A 24,004-nucleotide genomic window follows, 5' to 3' on the forward strand; every position below is an offset into this window, starting at 1 on the left:
AATATTATGGTCCAGGTACAGTGGCTCATGCCTGTAATCCTAGCACTCTGGTAGGCTGAGATGGAAAGATCACTTGAGATCAGGAGTTCGAGACCAGCCTGAGCAAGAGCGAGACCCTGTCTCTACTAAATATAGAAAAGTTACCCAGTCGCAGTGGCATACACCCGTAATCCCAGCTACTTGGGAGGCTGAGGCAGGAGAATAGTTTGAGCCCAGGACTTTGAAGTTTCTGTGAGCTAGGCTGATGGCACAGCACTCTAGCCCAGGCGACAGAGTGAGACTCCATCTCAAAAAAAAGATAATAATAATTAAAAAATCAACATTAACTATATATGTCTTTAAATATCGAAAACTGTAATTCTGTCCATCAGGACCAGAGCCTAGGTTACAATTTCTGATTCCAAAAGCATACAGAGTACCTAGTAGCACTACAGTGATTTGATGAGGCCGTTCTGAAATACATGACCCGCTTTCGGCCCTCTGTGAAACAGGTTTAATTCACTCCAATTAAAGGAGTGTCAGAGTCCAGTGTTATAGTATATTTAACAGATATTTATGCATCACTGTGCCTTCACACGTGCTGGAACTTCACACATAGGCATATTCATCAGAGGCAGTATGGGACGTTGAAAGACATGCTGAATTTAAAAGAGAGCCTAACTTCGATTTTCACTTACTAGCTTCACTTTCTTGGAAAAGTACCATAACCTCTGTGAGCCTGTTTCTGATTTCTAAAATGGGTAAAATAATAAATGAGAAATAGAAACAAAAGAGATTTCTAAAGAAGAGGTTGTATAAAGTGTTACACAAAGGCTCGATAATGTTACACTATCGCCTTACCATGAGAAGAATTTGTAAGGCATACCTTACACCTATTAAATTTGGTAAATTTTGGTTCTTGACTGAAATTATATGCACCTTTGTCATTTTATTGTGTTGATTCAGTGCCCAATAGTGATGAAAATGTATTTCCTTGGTGTTTGGCCTAGACTCCATTATGGTGAATGGTCTGCCCTCTTCTCCCATCGGGCAGGTGAAAAATAGTGGTTCTGCCCTCTTTTTCTCAACCCCATGCCAAACCCTGGGGACTCATCTCAGAAACTGCTCTTGATTTAATAAGTATTAAGTATGAATAAAGAGGGATCCTTTGCCTTTAAATGTGTTTTACTTTGTGTGCTTTGAAAGTTACTTTTCATTTTGAAGCCTGTCAATTTAGGAAACAACTTAAGGAAAGAAATACTCTGATTTCACTTTCTAACAAATAATTATTTAATGTATGGTACGATAAAATAGATTTTTGATAGTATTTATTTTTACATACTATTTTGGTAAATGTAATTTAGCATTTGAAAATTGTAAAGACCTACTACTTGATACCTTGATATGCAATTTAAAAGTGAGTATACATTTTATTTTATTTCAGATTAAGTCTCTCAGCAAAAATCTGTGAGAAAACAGTCCTGAAGCGAGCTTTGAAGGAACTATGGAAGCTAGTCCTTAACAAAATAGAAAAACAAATTGTTCTTCCTCCTCTGACAGATCAAACAGTAAGTATTTAAACTTTAGTTGTTATACTTTCAATAACCCATTTGTTCTTTGTCTAAATGAATAGTTTTGATCCAGACGAAATACTAATTAAATCCATTTTGAGAAAAAAAAAGTGTTTGGTATACAGCTTCTCAACAATGATGATTTAAATTGCATTTTTCTATTCAAGTCCGTTTTAAATTGTGGCAATAGGAGACAGACTGCATACTTACTTGACATTCAAAACTTTATCTCTTAAAAAATATATCAAAGTTCAACTCATAATGTTATTTAGCCTACACATATAATTTTTTATTTAATTTTACTGTGACCACAGGAAAATAGATTTAAGATACAATATATCTATTGTGTTTCCTTCTTAAATTTTACAGTTTGAAGAGATAGTTCCAACACTGCTATATGGAATTTTTTTCACCTTTCCATTCTGCTTTTCTTTATTACCTTCCCACTTGGAGGTTAATAGAGGAGGCACCTTTTAGGGGATTTGAAGAATGTGGTTGTATCACACACAGAGAAATATAAAAGAACCAGAAAGATCAATTGGCAGCAAAATTAGACAAGGGTCAAGTGGATACACAGTGCTGGGTATCTCAGTTCACATGCCTTGAGCCAAGCAAGAAAAAAATAACCCTAATAAGCACCTGTTAAGGAGTAATTGATATTTTTTTCTGTGATTGAGGCAGTTGATACAAATATTGAGTAATTATAAACAAAATGAAAATACTTATTAACTCCATAATTATGCATGTTTATCCAGTAAAATTATATGTACAGGAAATATTTTCTTATAAAGTGTTTCAAGATGCAAAGATGCATATGTTTTTGTTGATTTACCGCCAGACAGTGAGTAATAAAATACAAATTACTTTCGGTTTTGCTTAATGCCAGGAATATGTGGTTTAATCATTTATGGTCTACATAAACAGGTAGCCTAATCACATATATAAATACACACACACACACACCTTATTTTGATAAAGTGCATAATACATTTCTGTAACACCAATTAGTTCTCATGTAATTGTTCAATATTGGAGATGATGTCAGTATAATCTGGAAGTTGAATTGGTTTCTATGTAAATTTCCCTACATCAGAGACTCTGGAATATGATAGAAGAACTATAACTTCAGCAGAAAAAGAAAGAGCTTTCACTTTGGCTACTGCACAGGCCTGCTTTTTTTTAAAAAAAAAAAGAGGGGAGTACTTGCACATAGACTCCCTCTCCAGATCATTACACCTTGCAGGCTCTCACACAGGACAGGCTACCCTCCACCTTTGTTGCGAGCTCCACTTGCATGGGCATTGTCTCAGTCCACGGTTGAACTATATTGTTTTGTGTTCGTTTGAATTGTTTTTTTTTTTTTTTTTGCATTTTTAATATCCCTTGAGGCAGCCACCAACCACACTGAGTTCCCCTCCAGCTGTCCAAGCCATGTCCCAAAGTAGCAATTATTATCTTTAATAGTTCTTTAGTAACAAAATCGCATGGACTTTGACTGCATTGTCCACCGCCATTTTCCCCATAATCCCTATTACTTTTAATGTACAATCTTGTAGAATATGAGGTTTTTCAAAAATGTATATATCGCATTACAGTAGAAATGCTATATATGACACTTCATTTTCTTTATAAAGTTTTCCCTAGGAAAGCTTACCATCACCTGAAATTTCTCTCGCATTGGGATCTCGAAGTGTGAACCTATATCATTCATTCATTTGTTCATAGAATAAATATTTTTTGAGATGCTACTATGTACTAGGCACTGTACTGGGTTATGAAAACAAAATAGGAGCAAAACTAGCTACTGTCTATTGATTACATTTCTTTTGTGACTAATACTGCAGATCTTAAGACTGAGTCTTCTCTCTCTTTTTCTTTGTATGTGTCTAGGGACCCCAGATGATTTTCATTGCAGCTAAAGATATTGGACAGTTATCCAAACTGAAGGTAATAAGAATAAGGAAATTACTGGTTGTCCATGAAAAGTAATGAGTTAACTACAGTTCTACAAGAAACCACCCTCATACTACTGATCGTAACTAGCATGGTAGGATTAAGGAGATGTCTGTCTGTGATCTCACAATTTGCTTTATGAATTTTTAACTTTGTATTGTAGCATTCAGCATTATTTCTTTTGGAGTAAATAGAGAACATATTTTATTTATATATTAAACTGGCTTTGTATGAATGAGGGAAAAATGGAACCCTGCATAGAAATCCAGTCTTAAAGCCAAGAAACACAAACATGGAGAAATGAAACTTATCAAAACAGACATTGAGCTTGTCAATATGTTCTATCCCATTATGAGTGGAGATGTTCTGACTAAATAACCTGACCCTTAATTAAGATTCCCAAAACTCTGGAGTTACGGAGGGAACCTCAGTCCCTATCCCTCTAGGATAGGAGCTTGACAGGTTAAACTACGTGTTTTTTATTTCATTCTACCTACCAGCATATAGCTAAGGGATAGGTTTTAGACAAAGATGATCTTGGTTTGTATTCTTCCTCAACTGCTTCTAGCTATGTGATATGGGCCAAAGTATTTAACCTTTTAATCTTCAGATTCAGCATTTGTAAAATGCAAAAAAAATTAACACTTGGTTATTAGGATTGTTGCAGGTGTAAGTGAAATAATGCATACATCACCTTTGCTTGGTAACTGCAAAGAGTATGCTACCTCCCACTTACAGAGGGAGCTTCTCCCCCAGGTCGTAGCTCAAAGTTAGGTGTCACTGGGTGTTGTATTGTTTTGTGTGTACAATGTGGGGAAGGACACCAATGTGTTTAGTTATTTACTGAGGTAAAATGCATGCCTTATAATTTCGGTATCTTATTTTATCATCTACATTATCCCCTTCTTGAGAAAAAAATTTAAAACCAATAATCCATCTAGAAGACATAAGCATCACCTAAAATTGTTTCTCAGCGGTGTTCAGTGCTGTTGATGGTTAAGAGGAAAGACAGAAGGCAGATGTCACTGCCAAACTACTGTTTTGGATGTTGGATCCCTGTCCCTTTCTTAATCCCTTCTATTACCTCCATGGCACTTCTGAAGCCTACTTTGAAGAGTGGATTTATATAGTGCTGAAGTTTCTCACATAAAATCATGAAGGTGAAATAGCATAGGAATCGTTGCAAAAGAAATGGCCCTGGCCATGCATCTAGCATTTGTGTGATATTAGTAAACACACTCCGTGTCCCTGGGCTTTAGTTTCCTGAGCTGAATGTTTTAGTAGATAGAATTGTTTCAGTTCAAGTGATGGGAAGACAAACTAACACAATCAAAGAGGGAATTTATTGCTATGTAAAGTTTTATAGTCCAGGGGAACTCTGGTTGCTATTACTGCTTGATTAGAGGTTTAAACAATGTTGAATCTGCTCACTCACTGTCTTTCAACTCTGCCCTTCTCTTTGATTAATGTCTTGCCATAACAGAGCTTCCTTCCTGTTTGTAAGATGGTTGTCTCTGCCCTTACATCCTTTGATGTCACATCCTTTCAATTTCAAATCTTGTAGAAAAGAACACCCATCTCAGTGCAAGGAACACCAATAAAGTCTACTGGCACATCATTGACTCTGAGGGAGTGTGGGCACCATTCCTAAGCCAATCACTATGTCCTATGCCAGTTTAACTCACATGCCTACCCTTGAACTGGGGCTGCAGTCAGCCCTGTCCAGATCTTATGAACTCCGAATGGGCTAGAGACTGGCTCTCCAGAGGGTATATACATGCTGATGGGAAAAATCAGAGTACACAGAAAACATCCATTAGCACCTTTTGTGGCCCCCCCCAATTTTTTTCAATTTAGTGAAATTTTTTGTTCTAATAACCTAAAAGCAAACTATGAATAAAATGGCCTGACAATATTATTTCAACAACATTGAAATAATCTGAAAGATTAAAAATAAAACCTCATTATCCATTGATAATGAGAAAAATAAGTCATTTCTAGATCATGTTATTCTATTATTGGCCCTTGATTTTTTATTTTTTCAACAGTTAGCCATTCTGTTTTTACAACAGGTTTATTTTTTAATGAAATACAACTGATCAGCTCTGTAATAATTCATGTCACACTTGAAGTCAGTTTTTCTCTTTCTAGTAAAAACATACCTTGTTCTGTGTATAGCTCAATAAACAAGTGCAATGGGAGAGCAGTCTTGGACAACTTTTAAGAAAAGATGACAGTGAGGCATTGTGGGAAGTTATATAAAAAAATGGGAAATTAAATACAATTCAAAAATTTAAAAAAAATAAACAATATCTTACATATGTTTGTCATGTACACTTCTTGCCTATTGTAAGGATGACTGTAAGAGTCATTTGGGAGAGAGCCTAAAAGACGTTGACTTTTTATTTTTAAATTATTAGTCTAGTTATTATTTAAATTAAAGAGCAGTAAAAATCCTCTACAATCTCATACAAAAAATTGAAACTCTAGCTGGGTGAAGACATTCAAATTTTACGATGCTATTACTCTTATTTTACTAGATTGTCATTTCTATTTTTTAAAAAAAATTTAAACCATAGGTCTTTAAATTTTTAATATGTTAGTTTGAAAGCAGATTTGATTTATTGGAAAGGTGCTATTTGAAATAATTGTACTTATGGATGAATAATTTCAGACCTTCTATTTAGAAACACTAATAGATAACTACTTTATTTAAATAAACACAAGATGAAGAAAAATAAAACAATGTAAGGAACTAATTGATTTCCTACATTTAACTATGATTTAGGATTAATTCATTAAACACATATTTACTCAACAGATTGACATATTTTATATTACTTCATACTCTGGAACTTTATAATGTATGTATATTATATATGTCTGATATTACTATTTGGTGTGGTTGGATTTAATTGACATAAAATGAAAAAAAATGTATAAATCTTCATGAAGTAGTGATACAATATCAAAACCAATTAATGAAATACACCTGAGACTGTGAGTTTACTTCAAGCTTTTCACTTGGACAGTAACTCATTGCTGGCTTCCTTCAAAGACCCCCTTGAAATGCTGACCTCTTTCAGAGACCCCACTTCATTGAATGAACTGTTGTTAAATCCAAAAAAAATGTTTCTAGCAAGAATTATATTTTTCCATAACACTAACAAAAATTATTAATATCTTTTACAAAATAATGTGATCACATTATAAAACTGTGAAGATTGATAAAGGCAGAGAAATTTATCTGATATAAAATATTTGTAATTACTTGTCAAAAGCATTTCCCCCTATAATTCAGCCAACATTTTCTATTACTCTTTGAGTCTCAGTAGGTGTTTAACATTACTACTTAAAAATATTAAATGAACTCATATGTTTCAGCTGAAATCCCTATATCAGAGAAAAATGCAGTAAGATGCATAAATGTATGTCATGGATCCATGAAGCATTACACCATGTTTTTGATAATATTCAGAAACAGTGATTCCATTCAAGTATATTGAACCCCATGAGATATGCTGAAGGAAATACAATTGAATTACCAAAAATATATTGAGTGCCTACCAGGTGACAATTGCCAAGGTAGACATTGAAAAGCTGAAGAAGTGGGTAAGACAAAGAGGTTATCTTTAGGAACTCACAGCAACTACTAAATAAAAGAATAAGAAAAGGGACAGAATGGAAGGACAAGCCACTGAGTGTGATTGCACAATTTGTACATTGCACAAAAGTGCCTGGCTAAGGGAGCAAGTGACGGCTGAACTCGAGTCCATGCTCTACTTGCCAAGCCATGTGTGCTGAATGGGAGCTGTACCCTCACGAAAAAGACACCTTTTATTACTGACCAAAGGTACTGCTCCCTTAATCAGGCCATGCATTCTCAGAGCTGTGACCACACACATGGGACTTTTCCTCTAATTCACCATTGCATAAGTTAGAATTTAAGCTCCAGATGGAAAAAAGTCACCCTGTTATTGAACAGTATATCTCAATCACCTAGAGCAGCACTGGCACATAATAAGCAGTCAATAAATATTTGTTGAATGTTGTTGAATAGATTAGTGGCAGCCCTGGGACGATCATATTAATTTGTGGTGGGGGAAGGGTCAGAAATGTTTATATTTTTTCTCTTATACAAATTTCTATTTCCTTTATTATTTTCTCTAATTTTCTACCATCATTTCCCTAAATAAGCTTTGAAGGATGGGTTGGGACAGACCACAGTGAATAATGAAAGGAATCCGTTGTAAAATGATGAAGTCAGTTTTAAAATCAGTTCTAAAATATTTAAAATGATTATGAAATATTGAAAGTCTCCAGAGCCAAATTCAGTTAATTCTTTGGGGCTTTTTCCAGTAATGAGTAAGCATAAAGGGGACCCAAGAGAGAGGATAAAGTGGGGGTATTAGGTTTAAAATAGACCTTAGCAGTAACAATTGGGAGAGGCTAAAATTTGCCCCTTAAATCCCTTCCATGATGGACATTTCTCAATGTGACAGACATAAAGCAAAGAACTTAGGTGAAAAAGCTTTGACACATATCTTCCAGGTTTCTCTCTTCTTTTCCTAACATTAACCTGCAAGTGAAAACAAAGCCTATCAAATACTGCTTTTTAAGTCGGCATTTAACATTTCTTCCTTTGGCAAAGGTACATTTATTAAATATATGACAAAATGATCATTTAAAATGCATCCATATGAAGAAGATATTTCAAATAGGAAATGTTTGCATATGGGAATTATGCAAATTTTGTTTGAAAGTAGTTGTTGAATAAATGACCTCATTATTATGTAAGCAATTGTTAACTCATTTTCCAGGAGCACATGATTCGAGAGGATGCCAAGGGCCTAACGCCAAGACAGTGTGCTATAATGGAGGTGGTCCTGGCTACCATCAAGGTAAGGTTATAGGGCCCCTAGATGTGTGTCCAGAGAGGCCCCCAGGTAGCCCCAGAGACAGGTAGCCCTGACGCATATCTGCAGAGCTGTGCTATCCATGGATATGGTGGATAGTTAAACAGACACATTCCTGGAGGATACCAGATTTGGCCCTTTCAATCTCCTACTTATATCCATAATGCATTGTGCTTACATTTGCTCCCTTTGTCTCTTTCTAACAAATGTGTGTGAAACCTGTGTGGTCACTTGTGTGCCATCAGTTCCTGTAACATGTTTTCAAAGAAAGACATATATCCCAAAATCTAGTTAAACAGATGCTTCGAGAGGATTCTGGGTTGACAGAATTTGTTTTTATGTTTTCTGTGCCTGTTGAAATGATTTTTTAAAATACCAACCTCCTCCTTTATCTTATTAAGTACAATAATTTAATTTTATCTTCCGTCGAAAACTCAAATGCACTGTATTGCATGTATCAATATTTTCATAGCCAAAGGTTGACCAAAATTTATTATAGTATGGGCTAACTATGTACAGATCTCAGGATGTCACTTAGAAGTTCTTTTTTTCAAATAATTTTTATATCTATATAGACATATTTTATATTTACATGTGAACGTTTATTAAAGAGTTTGAAAAATAAACTTATCTTCTAAACTGAAACTATGTCCAGAGTTTCTGCTTTTCACTGAGGAAGTATCTATCATCAAGGATGTGTGAACAGTATAGCAAGGAACTTTTAGCTGCTGTGAGCCATTTGCAGAGCACAGAATAGTCCCACTGAATAGAAACAAGACATTACAATGGTATTCATTAAAAGAGTTCTATCTGAAAAACAATTACATGCTTTCACAAGACTGTCATCTCATGTTTTGCTGCTGCAATGTTGTAAACTGAAAAATCAAAGTTGTGAGGTGAGAGTTTTGTGATGTGGGCAACGGGGTTGTGTGAGTTCAGGCAGCGAGATTACAGAAATGGAGTTTCTAAGGATGTGGCAAGAACTTGGAAATGTGAAAATTTCACAAAATAAGTTTGAGGAAAAAAGATGAACAACACAAAAAAGAAATAAATCAAAACAGTTCTTGAAAAAATTATTTTCAAAAATCTGAGAATGAAATAACTAATTTTTGGAGTTATAGGAACACTAACGGCTACATATAGGGATATGCCAATAGATAAGAGATCTGGAGTATACCATGAAAAGGGAAAAACATAAAATTTTTAGAATATGAATTTATCCCCTCCTGGATTTTATTAGGTCAATGCATGAATTTAGGGAGGAAGGAAAATGTGTTCTGTGGAAATAGGGAATAGTATCCAATGTGTTGACAAACCTGGCTCCCGTGCCCCACCCAAACATTTCTCTAGTCATTCTTGGTGGGGCCAGATAGCTACCACCTGCTGGCTGAGTTCTCCCCAGACTCTGAGACAATCTTGTCCCCCAAGAAAATCTCTTTGATCCACATCTTGAGAGCTCAAATATCCTATATTTCTGTTCAGGTCAACTGTGACAATCTTTTAATTCAGTCTCAGCCACCAGACACTTGCCTTGTTCTTTGAGGATGAAACTACTATCTAGTGTCTGAAATCCAAGAAATAGGTCCATGTCATTGTTTCGTTCCTCCAGGACTGGAGTCTGTTTCTGGTCCTCCTGAGTCACAGAGCCTGTGGTCAGGTCTCCAGGTCCCCTATTTCCTAACTTCTGCAATGCCAACTCTTTCTCCCTAGGAACCTCCATGCTAGGGCTGCTTTGCCTGCTATGAGACTCTCTTGACCCTGTGGTCTGCCCAACTGCCAAGGTATTCACTTGATATCTGATATCTGATTTTCAATGCCTGTCATCAGTTTGTCAAAGCTTAGACTCCCTTTATCTTGTCTGCCTCTGAGATTTGCCCCAACTGACTGTCCTACCAAGCAGTAATTCTGATGTTGACTACAAAGGAATTCAGGAGGAGGAGCACTACTTAACGTGTTTTAACACTAAGAGCTAGAGATTTAGTGTTTGCCTGGAGACCAGGAAAGGGAGCACTATAATACAAATAGAGACCTCAGGAGAAAGATGTTCTTAGACCAAAGCAGCATGATGCTACCCAGGCTAATTCCCAATGGCTGCCAAAGAGATGATGCTTAATTTCTCTCAATCTAATTGAACAAGCTAGAAGTGAAAAAATGAGAAAATGAAGGAGAATGCTATGGAGTTTGTAGAATATAGGCTAAAATAATGTTTTGTTTTTTTCAAATCTCTCTCTTGTTTGTATATCATCACACCTAATCCTTATAAACATCTTCGGTGTTAAATAGGTCAAGAATGACCATTCACATTTTATAGGTGAGAAGATTGAAGGTAAGGGGATTTAAGTGGTTTGTCCCAGGCCTTACTGCAGCTAGTAATTGGCAGAGCTGAGAAAGAGCTATAAAGCCCGTGTCCTTACTTCTATATCATAATTTTTCACTGAATATTTACAAAGTGTAAATAAAATGTAGCAGACCAAAATGGATAACCTTGCCTCAGAGGGATTACTTCTTTCTACATTAAAATACCATGTGTCAATTATTTAGATTCTGCTCTAATTATTTAAAAATAATTTGAAAATTGCCAGCCTTATACAAGGATGTAAACTCTCTTAAATACTAAAACTTTAACTGGGCTGGAACCATTTTGTCACACGAGTCACATGTAGCTTCAGTTATAAGTCATGGGTGTCAAATATGGCAGAAGTAACAGAAATCATGGTCATCTGCTATAGGTAGGATGTTAGGCTTTAAGATATTTTATCTACCTGACAGAACAGCCAAATCAATGGTATTTGAAAGTAAAAGTAGTAAGGTGACGGCATAAGACAGATAACTAACAACCTAATCAATATGTGCAAACTAATGGAGAAGCCAATAGGGAAACTTGTCTGAGGTGTCCTAGTTGGACTTTGAGTCCCAACTCCACACCTTAAGATGATTCAACACTGCCATGAGATTCCCTGAAATGTGGGTTTCTTTCAAAGAGAAACAGGAGACCTTTTCCTGATAGCAGCTACTCTTTGACATGGAAAAAAGCTAGCTGGTTAGATTTTTCCCACCCTTTCAAATCCTCCTGGAACTCTTGTTCTATGGACCTGAACATGACACTGTGTTAAATGTTGTATATATCCTCTGTATATATATTGCTACTGCATGATGTCAAATATATCTGACATATATTTATATTACATATATTTGACATCATGCAGTAGCAATACAGAGGTTTCTCTAAAAATAGTAAACGTGGACCAGGGCCTTCTAGAAATATGCAATTTGGGGTATAAGGGAAAGAATTTCGACTAAATATGAATTCAAATATAGCTTTGGACTTATTTATTGCTTTCCTATTTCATCCTAGATAATACAATTTCTTATACTCAGGATTCCAGACAAACAGAAGAATACGTTGATGAACCGCATTTTGTGCCGCAGAGTTTCTTACCCTCACTGAGGTCCTATCCTATTTTCCTATCTGTTATCCATGAGGCACTTTTAGTGGCTGCTTCTCAGTATCTTCTTTATCATTACAAGTATAATTTTCCTGCTATTTGAAATTCAGCTCCTGAAAAAAAGAACAAAATAATCTACCTAGTTTGGAGTATTGCAACTCAAAAATCATTATTTGAGAGCTTGCTGCCTGTACAAAGTATAGTAAGCAATGAGGAGGTGGCTGGAGATGGGAACTCTTGAATTGACTTCAGAAAAAAAACACCTACAGTCAATGAAATAAAAGAACTGCAGACATATGGGGGAGCGCAGAGAGGGTGATGAATCTTCTCTGAGTGTTTAGGGGAAAAGCTTCCTGGAGAGGGACATTTTGGACTTTGGAGACTGAAGAGGGACAAAACAATGAGAGAAGGGCATTGTAGGACTAACAAAAAAAAGAATGAGTGATGTAAGAAAAGGTATTGGTCAGCCTGAAAACTTCAAATTTTCTAGTGTGATGACTGGCTGAACATCACAAGGAGTGAAAGAGGAACTTTGGATTGGAGCCAGTATGCTGAGCTTGAACGCCAAAGTAAAGATCCTCGACCTTATTTTGTCAGCAAAAGGGAAACACTAAAATATCTCATGGGAGGGGGTAGCATATTATGATCTGATGTATAAAAGAGGATTCCAGTTACAGCAGAAAATAATTTTTAAATATATTTTCAAATATTCAAATATAGTTTCAAATAATTTCTAAAAAAGAAAACTTAGTGATTAACCATTAAAATTATAAAGTTAAGGTGGGTTATGGTTATGTCTAAATTTGTAAAAATGAATTGTCTGCATAGTTTTGCCAAAATTATGATACAGGTGTGGGAAATTAAAAATTGATGACGGGCAATTGCTACCAAAATAGTATGTGTAACCAAAAAGGGAATTCTTCTTACAATCCTGTGAAGAAGCATTAGCATATTCCCATAAGTCAGTAAAAATAGATTGTGAAAGATTTTCAATCTTGAAGAGTTAGAAGAATTTGGAGAGTTTTATTGGGATTATAAAAAGAATGGCTTGCTAAGCATGCAGACAATATTTTTCTTGGTTTTTTATTTAGCAGTACTATTTTTTTTCCCTACATATCAAAACTAGGTCTGAAGTGCTTTATTTTCTGTCGTGTCATGAATAATACAAGAAACAAAAAAAAAAGTTCAGCTATTTTTCAAGACAAAGAAAATGATACTTCATATACTTCCAAATCCCATTCAGATGTGATAATAGTGTACCTCACCACCTACCCTTACATTAGTGAAACAAGCATATTAATATATCTAGGGTGGAAGCCTTTACCAATGTCAGAAGATGGCTATGAATACAAACCTAAATAAAAGATCAGAAACTGTGTGAGGAATTGTACCACTGACAAGTACAGTAGCACAATAGTGGGTGATTAAGAGACAAAGACACAAGTATGCAAGTTACTCTCCTATGGGAATAATAATTCTACTTAAAGGATTATTGAGAGAAAATTAAATGAGTTATCACATATAATGCAATTAACACAGTTCCTGACATTTAGAAAGCTCTTCATAAATATTAACTACCATATCGCTTGAGGACTGGTTCATTTAGATTCTCTTTCCACTGTTAAGCCCAAGATCCCACATACTCTATTGCAAACTGTGTGTTTTTTTCCTCCTTTCCTAATAAACCCTTCATTCGCTCTCAGTGAAGCTAACTATTAATTCTGACTCTGCCCTAAGCAACAGTTCCAGTTTTTAAGACTTTGTCCTCTGGGATTTTGGTTTCCTGTGCACAGCACATTTTCAGTACAATGGCACAAACCCCCTAGGATTCTTTAGCACTTCCTTAGTCTCCCCTTTGGGAAGCAGCGCTGTTCCTTCTCTCAAGGAGTTCGTAATCTACATTAAAAGATAAGAGAGGCGCTTTGAAAATTAAATAATGATACGTGTTAATTCACAAGATGACAGTGTAAAAGTGGAACAGGGTGATACACATATTCACTGAGGGGTGCAGATAAAAAGTCGTAAGTATTAAGACGGTGGTGAGCAACTGGTATGGACTCCAGATCAGGAAAAGCTGGAATGTTCTTGAAGGGCAGAGGGGCATGCACAGGCTGGTTGGGAAGTTTTCCTGGGGGGAAGACTGATGACATGAACATAATCAGGGAAAAAGGGTCTCACCCTGAAAAGGTGCAAGACACAAAGGCTGGGAGGTGACGAATTACTGCTTTGGACTTAACTGGGTGTCTGCATAATGAAGCAGTGTAAAATAAAGTTGAGAAGAAATGTTTAGGTTGAAAGTAGAGGGGGCCTTTTGTGTCTTCACTATATTCTGTAAAAAAGGATCCATCGATGATTTTGAAAATACGATATGCTAAAAGTATTATTTCAGCAATAGTGATCTTATAGAAATGTGTAAATTAGATTGCATAGTTCAAGATCATAGTCACAGAGATCAGTTACAGTTATTTAATGCAAAAGATGATGAGGGCTATCACCAAGGTGGTGGCTTTAGGAGGTAAAAATGAAAGATGGATATGGGCGATGCAAGAAAGGGAGAGTCATTGGAAGCTGGCGACTAAATACGGGGCAAGAGGGAAAGGGAGCCTAGTGTGACTTAGGTTGTTTCAGCTCCAGTGACTGAGAAAGCAGGGTTCCACTGAGAAAAACAGCACATCAGGCAGGAGGGTTGTTTCCCTGTTGCCATGTGGGAGTGAGAGATGATGGCAGGAAAGTGGAAATAAATATCCAATAACCTGCTTGAGATGGGGGCTGGTGCTTAGATAGGGAGATGCCATCTAAGTGTTGTTAGCACACGGCCAGCCATCTGGCCACCACTTGATAACGGCCAGTGATGGGACCTCGCTACTTACAAGTATCAGTTTTGGTTTTCAAGATGCACTATTTCTAGAAAGGCATTCTTTATATCAAGTCAAAATCTGCTTCTCTACTACTCCTAGCTATGTATTGGTCCTCCTCTTGTTCTTGGAAACTACTCTGAAATGATTTCATTTCCTTTTTCATGCAACAGTCTTTCAGACATTGAAGAAAACTATCATGCTGTATGTACCATGTCATCTGAAGCTGTTTATTGATTAACGTGTTTTCTAGACCTTATGAAATTCTGATCACCTACCTTTAGATGCCTCTACTTTTCATGTTTCTTATGAATGATGAAGCCCAGGAATGAACTTAATATCCCAGATATGTTCTAACCAGTAGAGAATATTCTGGCTTTATCACAGCCTTTGTCTTGACCTGTCTACCTATATGAATGCGTGATCGGATTTCACTAGCTTTCATAGCTGCCCCATCACTTATTAAATCATGTTGAACTTGAAAGCAAATAAATATTTAGGACTTTTAAAAATGTACTATTATTGAGCCATGTGACCCTCATTCCATACTTTGCAGTAAACATGAACCTGAATATTTATCCTGAATTCAGGTGTTTTCCTTTTCCTTTTGCTGTCTCATCCTGGAAATGTTGGCCCACCATTCCAAACTACCAAGATCTTTCTAAAGTCAAATTTTGTCATTCAGTGTCATCACTCAAAACTTTGGCTCAGCTCCATATTTGACAAACATACTTTCTGCCTTTCTCTTTCTAGGTCCATAGGGAAAATGTCAGCCAGGATAGGGCCAAGGGCAGAGAAAATGTCACCCAGCTGACATCCTTGTCCTTCATAGCACTAAACAGCCAGCTTCTCCATGCTGTTCCAGCTGAGAGATTAAAAATTCTCTTTTTGAGTGAGCAGTAAATGACCTATACCAACTTGCTTTTGCCCATAATTTTCTACTAATTTGTACTAGTCTAAGTAGAGCATCTGAACAGACCAAACTGGAATTTCTTAGATTATGGTGCCAGTTGCAGAGGAACAATAAGAAACTGAGTCCTGGTCTTTTGTTTGGGACCAATGGAGAATAACCCATCTTTCATATGCATAAGGGAGACTCTTTATTTCTGCCCTCACAAATCTGTTCACTGAATATCCTACTAGAGCCTTTAATGGAATGACAAGTAAGATTCTATAGCCAAAAAGGAAGAAGTCAGTTGAGTATCATAACCTAAAACTCTAGGGAGATCCTTGGGCTTCACTCAGGAACAAACTCATACCTTATTTATGTTTTCACTTCATGCTTAGTCCCCAAAGTCCCAGAGTCTCACAAAATAATGCTTTAGTATTAAAACCATGTCTTCCTATACAGTTATTGTAAAGGATTCCAGGACAAATACATAGTTTATGCCTTCATAGCTTAACTCTTTCCCCTTTTTCCATAAAGCCTCTAGGCCCTTAAAAATATTTCAGTTATATCAAAGCCAGTCACATTCTTCTACTCTAAGGTTTCCCAAATCATATTTTATGAAACACTTATATCCCCAGAAGTATCAATAGATGCCCAGGGATTTAGGTATCCTAGAGCCAAATAATTTTAGGAACAAGGTATATCAATAAAAGGTTGAACAGATTTAACACAGTGGGTCTCAGAGTCTTTAGTGTGTTAATAAGCATTGTGAATCTTTAAGAGTACAATGTCATCTCTTAACTTCTATAGGACCTCTACGGCCTAGACGCAACTTGTAGCTTTCGGACAGCGCAAGTTTAGTAATGAGAATAAAACAACGGTAGCAAACAGTGTTTTTTAAATTATACCAAAGAGGAATACACCTTAAGTGCCTCAATTCTTCTTAAGTAATGCTGAGACTCCCAGGAGTTCTCTTGATTACTTAGTGGGATTATTCTCTTTCTCTAGTCACTGGAGTGGATTATCTAGTGGCTGTTGCAGTTAAAAATGACAGAACTGATAAGCTGATAAACACCAAAGATAGGACTTCCTCAGAAGCCTTTATTGACTCCTTAGCCAATAGAATTGCTTGCCACCCCCATTGTCTGTATATTCAAATCATTTTTCTAAAACCTCCAATGTATTTCTGGAGTCATTTGTTTACATATTGGTGTATTTCCTGCTAGATTACAATCCCTCCAAGAGCAGCCACTGTGCCTCTTTTGCTTTATATCCTTGGCATGCAGCAAAAGGTCCAGCTCATAACATAGGTTTAATAAATAATTTGTTAAGGGAGGGAGTGAGGGAATAGGCAGGAAGGCAGATACATCCACTGAGGCTGTCAAGGTGATCGAAGATCCATGGCCCTATCCTCACACATTAGACAATAAAACCTACAGCCATCCTTATGAATGCTGCCACCCATGCTACTTTATATACACTGTTAAAGAACAATTTTTAAAAGAGGGTATGATTGTGAAGTTCATGCAGTTATAAAATGTGTCAAAAATGTTATTTAATTCATTAATCAATGAGGAAACCGGTAAGATGTTACAACTGGCTCAGAGGAGAATTTGAAGGACCACACGTACATAAACAATAAGAAAAGCTGAAGTTTACAAATATAGGCAAAACAGATCTATGCACGGAGCAATAATCAGTTGCATTCCACCAGCAATAATTAATTTTTGTTTCTATGGACAAATATTATTTACATTATTATCTATTTTCTACAATTTACAGAGTTTTTAAATAGCTCAACAACAATGAAAAGTGGAAATAACCCAGATGGATACAGTAGACAGAATAACCACTAAACTTTTTTTGCCTGTTTTTCCCAATAGAAGGAAAAAGCTTTTACCATTTTTGTTTCCCCCTTCCCCCTTTATTACAATCATCTAGCATTCATGTTCAGGTTTGATAACTGAGGCTTGCCTAAGAAACACTGACAGGAGGAATGTCTTCCCTTCTAGTTCTCCTCCTACCCTTGGTTCAGTTTCTAGCACTGCTATTTACTCTCAGGATGAGTTATTTCTTCTGATGGCTTGTTGGTTTATGATGTAAACAGACTGCCAAAGAACACCCTACCACTTTTCTAGGTGATACAGAGTCAAGACCAAGCTAAATACACTTACATGTATTCACCTCAATGCATCCATTTAATTTTTTTCTAGCCTTAAATATCATATCATCTTTCTTGAAGCAAGGAACTATATGTTTTTCATTCATCAAGGCACCTGAAACAGTTCTGGACTCAATAAATACTTTCTGCATGTGACAGTATTTTAACATTTTTACAAAAAATTCAAGGTGTAGAACAATTTTAAATGTTACATCTTTGTCTTCTCCTAAAGAGTAAGAAAAGGCCTTTCTTGTTTGTCTATGCCTTCTCTTCATAACCATCGGTAGTTTTTGCCACAACTTGCGGTTTCATGGGGCACGGAGCTAGAGTCAGTAAATGGGATTTTAAATGACCATGGACTCTTCTCCTTGGGGAGAGTGTCTGCAATGGTAGCAGTCTTTCTTAAGTTTATAACCCCATTTCCTACATTCTCTGGCCTATACGCTGAATCTCCTCCACATTATCCTCTTTGAACGTGCACTCAGATGCTTGCAAATGCCCAAAATGTTTTTCTTGTATCTTCCCTTGAATACTGGAGAAAACGGAGATAGTTATGATTTTTAAATTCATTTAATTATTGCACTTCAGAAAGTCTTAAGGAGTGGGCTAAAGGGATGACACATATCCATTTAGGAGAATGTATCTGAATTATTCTTTGTGCTTCTTCAACATAATTGCATTCTGTGAGAACTGCAGATCACAATGAGCCACAGTTACCAGTGAGTGTTTGGTTTCCTCTAGCATTGTTGGCACAGGAAGAGAAAAAGAAAACCATTTATCTAAACTTGAAAGAATATTACAAAAATATTATCATCCATGAGTGGTTGGAAAAGACATCTTTAATTCGATCACATATGTCTAGACCTTATGCCTTTTAAAGAGATGTCTGTGTGTAATACCTGAAGTATAAAAAATGCTAACATTCCTCAGTGATCATATTTATTGTCAATGAGCATATATATTTTCTGTTACCTTACTTATAAATATTAGAATATTTTAGTTTACCAGATAGCAATAGCATAAAAAAAAAAACACCTCTCAATGTTTTATTATGTTTATCAGACATGGGGGTCAAGGGGTGTTGCACTTTAAGGATCACTCTGCTTCATCAGGTTACCTGAGCAGCAATATATGTGATTAGAGGTTGGGCAAGATAGAGTAACAGGGACTTGACCTAGAATCTCAAACTAATATCTCAAAAATGTATGTCCAAGAGCTACCTTCTCTGTGAAATTTTGAGAACCCTAGGTATTTTTCTCATGCTGTGGAAATAGAAGTCAATGAGCAAGTTGACAATTATTATACCAAAATATGTCATTCTATAAGGATTCTGACTACTGCATCTTCATGCAGTATTTAAGTGAAATTTTGAGTGAAAGGAAAAGGCTTAGACCTTTAAGGATCTCGGGTCTGTGATGTAGTTATGTAGACTTCAGAGTTATCTAGGGAACCTGAATTAGATGATGATGACTTAGCAATATGCAAATGGTGGCACTATTTCTTTGTACCTAATTTATATCGATCATATTGTGTTATTCCATTTGAGTTTCCCTTTAGACTAATAAAGTCCTCCCCTTAATATTTCTTCTTAAACATGTCTGCTTAAATGCTGTTTTATTTTTTCTTTTTAGCAATACTTTCATGCAGGAGGAAATGGCCTGAAAAAGAATTTCTTGGAGAAAAGCCCAGATCTTCAGTCTCTGAGATATGCTCTCAGTCTTTATACCCAAACTACCGATGCCTTGATAAAGAAATTCATAGATACTCAAACCTCACAGAGTAAGTAACACATTTAAGCTAAGAATAAGCTAAACTGAACACTAAACCAAAATTTAACATCGGAATTATTATAAATAGTATTAATAATTTTTGCTATAGTAAATTGAAGTATCATTAAGAATGGAAGATTATAGTTAACAGAATACCAACTTTTTTTAGCATTCATGAGTTATAATTTTATAAATAATTTCAATAGCACTAGGTTATATTTAATACTAAAACTATAAGGAATGGCTGACTCTTGTTGGTAATTTTGACTTCCATAAAACTACTTTAAGTAAAACCTAGTTTTGAATAGTCATGACCATAATGTTTTCTTCAATTTAGTGTGGAAGACTCAGTGTTTTCCGGTCTTGGTAACTTCCCAAAAAATGATAATAATTCCCTAAATCCTGAATTAAATCTAAAATCTCCTGCTTTGATATTTTCATAAGGGAAATCTTATTTTATCCTAATTTCATGTGAGAAAAACTCCAAGTTTTTCCTTTAAATGGACGAAGAGGCAGGCTTTGTATTTTATTTGAAACTCATGTTTCATATGGCAAAGTTCCCATCTCATAAGCTTCTAGGATATTACTGTTCAAAAATCTTTCTTTCACATTGCTTTGTGATTTATTATATTTTGGTGACGACATGCGTTTAAGATCTGGCTTTTCTGAGAGGTTATTGAAAATGTCAATATGAGTCAAAAAGAGCCAAAGGCAGGATCAAACTCCAGGATCTAATAAATTATACTACAGACATAATAAAAATTAATGAGGACACTGTCTTCATTCACAAAAGATTCCCAGAAAAGAGAAAATACAGGTAATTTTTTTTAACTGTGGTGAAAATACTCTGGACTTATCTTTGTTTCTTCATGGATACATTAATTTTTCTAAATATATTGATGACATGCTAAGGTAAGTGCCAGGTAGGTGTTTGGCTTTAACACTTCAACATTTTGTGCTTTCTGATAGTATTCAATTAAACACTACAAAACAAACATCCCTCTTCATAAGGAATACAAATCCAGTTTATATTGTGGGATAGTTCCAGAAAGGAAAAAGAGTTGAGCTCATGAGGGACTGTTAAGAGATACAGAAATATTCAAAATGTTACTCCCTGAATCCATGCTCCCTCAAGGTTTTCTGAACTTTATGAATGTAATCACCATATATCAAATAAACAGTGATGGTAGCTTACCCTGGAACGCTTGCCTCAGGTTCTATTTCTTGGAGAACTCAAAACCAATCAAGGTACATGGCTAAAAAGTGGGGAAGCAGATTCTAATTCAACTAGATCTAGGCTCTGTGCTCTGAACCATCATATCCATATCTCTTTGATTATAGTTATAAAGGCTAAATACCTTAAATAGATTTTTCTCCATTACTTGGGCTTTTTCTATCTTTTTTTAAAAACCAGGAATACAGAACTGATTAATGAAATTCAACTTGTAAATAAGTATTAGTTGGAAAAAACTTACATGTTTTCCTTTACTTTATTATCCAACACAAAGAGTTGTTTTGTCCCTTAATTTCTAGTTCATACTCTTCAGAGAAATTATTTCAAACTGCATTGGATCATTATTCAAGTATTATTTAATCAACTTAAATGTTGTATAAAAAAATCCTGTGAGTCTTTAGAAATCTAAGTGTACTTTTTAAAGGATTCATGTTTTATTTTTCTTATTTTCATAAAATCTCCCCTTACTCCATTTTCATCATTTCCTTTCTTTTTTAAAGATTTTCCTTTTTCATCTCTTTCTCTTTGCTATTTTTCTCCTTGTCTGAGTTAAAAAAATTAACTCTAGTATTAAATATAATAAAAAAGTCAGTGACTTTTAATTGAATTTTTTGCTATTTTCAAGTTGAAAGATATATTTTTTAAAAAATATTTTTATTTAAATTCAACTTTTTTATAAATGAGTTTATAAATATGGAAAAGCCCATTGTATCTTGATCATTTATTCTTTTTATTTTTTCTCTATTTTTTCTTGCTCCATTCTCTCCTATTTTTACCCTGCTTTCCTCTATTTTTGTTCTCTTTTTGGAATAGATTTTGGTGTCATCTTTCTCTAGTAGTAAAAACAAATAAAAGAAGAAAGAAAAAAAAACAAATAAATAATTGAGTGCCATTACAAAATTCATGAACCACAGAGTTCAAATGAGATCTATCATATTGAAAACACAGTCTTCTTTTCTCTCTCTATTCCAAACATTGAAAAATAAATCCAAAATGGATGTCGAAGTATTCTTAAGTTCTTACGTGAAACTGAGAGTTCAGTTTATAAAAGTAACATGTTTGTTATTCTAGCAATGTGCCACAATACTAAAATACCATCTTATTCTGCACATGTTATACAAAACTTTACTGAACACCACCTCAACTCAGTTCTATACAGTGAGGAATGTATTCAAAGGTGAATATGACGTTATGTATACAAGTTGCTCTAACACGGTGGTTCTTATTTTTTTTTTATTTCAGCATATTTATGGGGGTACAGATGTTTAGGTTATGTATGTTGCCCTTGCCCCCGCTCCCCGGCTAAGTCCAAGCTTCAAGCATGTCCATCCCCCGGATGGTGCGTATCGCACTCATTGTTTGTGCATATGCTCATCCCCTCCTACCCCCTCCCCCCTGCCCGACATCCAATAAATGTTATTCTTATATGTGCACTTAAGTGTTGATCAGTTAATGCCAATTTGATGGTGAGTACATGTGGTGCTTGTTTTTCCATTCTTGGGATACTTCACTTAGTAGAATGTGTTCCAATTCCATCCAAGAGAATACAAGAGGTGCTATATCACCATTGTATCTTAAAGCCGAATAGTACTCCATGGTATACATATACCACATTTTATTAATCCACTTATGTGTTGATGGACACTTGGGTTGTTTCCACATCTTTGCAATTGTGAATTGTGCTACTGTGAACATTTGAGTGTAGGTGTCTTTTTTATAGAGCGACTTTTGCTTTTTTGGGTAGATGCCCAGTAATGGGCTTGCTGGGTCAAATGGTAGCTCTACTTGTATCTCTTTAAGGTATCTCCATATTGCTTTCCACAGAGGTTGCACTAGTTTGAGGTTCCACCAGCAGTGTATGAGTGTTCCTATCTCTCCGCATCCACACCAACATTTATTGTTTTGGGACTTTTTGATAAAGGCCAGTCTCACTGGAGATAAGTGATATCTCATTGTGGTTTTGATTTGCATTTCCGTGATGATTAGAGAGGTTGAGCATTTTTTCATATGTTTTTTGGCCATTATTCTGTCTTCTTTTGAAAAGTTTCTGCTCATGTCTTTTGCCCACTTTTTGATAGGGTTGTGTTTCCGTAGCGCAGTGGTTATCACATTCGCCTAACACAGTGGTTCTTAAGAATGGGTGATTTTGTTCCCCAGAGGACATTTGGCAACATCTGGAGAGATTTAGTTGTCACATCTGGGAGTGGTAGTCAGTTACTGGCATCTAGTGGGTAGAGGTCAGGGATGCTGCTAAACATCCTATAGTGCATAGGACAGACCTTGACAATAAAAAATTATCTAGCTCCAAACAGCAATAGTGCTGAGGTGGGGACATCCAGCTCTAATATAGGCTGATAAGTGGGAAATAATAAAAAATAGGTCATGTTAGAAAAGAGGAAATTTTGCTTAAGGAGATAGAAAAGGCAGAGAGGTGAGTTGAGTAGATTGAGTCAGGAGGAAGTAGAAGAGGAAAGGTGTTCTGGATGCAGAAACTGTCCAGGAAAGAATACTTAGCACTCATTTTAAAATTCCAATATGACGAGCATGTCCAAAGTATATTTTTTATCAGGAAAAAATGTTTATTTTGATTTTAAAACAAAATTTTCCACATCAATGCCTATTTTGATCAATAGATGTTGTTAAAAGTGCCTTAGTTTTCCCTGTGCCATGGAAATATACAGAAATACTATGGTAGGGTTTGTGTAACATTAGTAAAAATTATTTTAATATTTGTAATAATTATCACATATTCTTCTTCCAAAAGTTGCCTCAGTGATTTAAATTGGGATAGTTAACTTGAAAAATTATACTTTGTTGTTGTTGTTGTTTCTCAAGATTGTGTTACTTACAGTTTTAGAAACTGGTACAGAATATATTTTTTTGCATCTTGATTACAATATCCATCATCAAAAGAAGTTTCCTAACAGCTATTTTATTATACCAAGGGGTTTTTGAATATTTTATGCAATAGCAGACAGTGAAAAATGTATAAAACTTTAATATATTAAGTAGAGGGTTTTTTTTCCCCCAGTGGATAACACAATTTGAAATAAGACACAGAATGATTAATTGCTGAGCCATTCTCTGTTCAGTTTCCCTCTCTGATTTCTATTAAGCTTGAGGAACCTGAATTACAAAAGCTTTATACAGAAAAGGGATATTTCATGTCTACGTAACAACTGTCTCATAAAGAAAAAAAAATTTTATAGTTAATGACTACATGAATTAAAA

General features: G+C 35.5%; 1 protein-coding gene across 1 annotated transcript in view; it reads left to right on the top strand.

Annotated features, from left to right (window-relative positions):
• Window positions 1-24,004, top strand: part of UNC13C (unc-13 homolog C (C. elegans)) — a 656,589-nt gene that overhangs the window by 551,261 nt on the left and 81,324 nt on the right. Inside the window, 4 exon segments of the mRNA XM_012658024.1 lie at window positions 1,424-1,547; window positions 3,441-3,497; window positions 8,324-8,404; window positions 19,402-19,549. Coding sequence (XP_012513478.1) covers window positions 1,424-1,547; window positions 3,441-3,497; window positions 8,324-8,404; window positions 19,402-19,549 — 410 coding nt within the window.

This window comes from Propithecus coquereli, unplaced genomic scaffold (assembly GCF_000956105.1).
Source record: "Propithecus coquereli isolate 6110/MARCELLA unplaced genomic scaffold, Pcoq_1.0 Scaffold57, whole genome shotgun sequence".
Taxonomy (NCBI): Eukaryota; Metazoa; Chordata; class Mammalia; order Primates; family Indriidae; genus Propithecus; species Propithecus coquereli.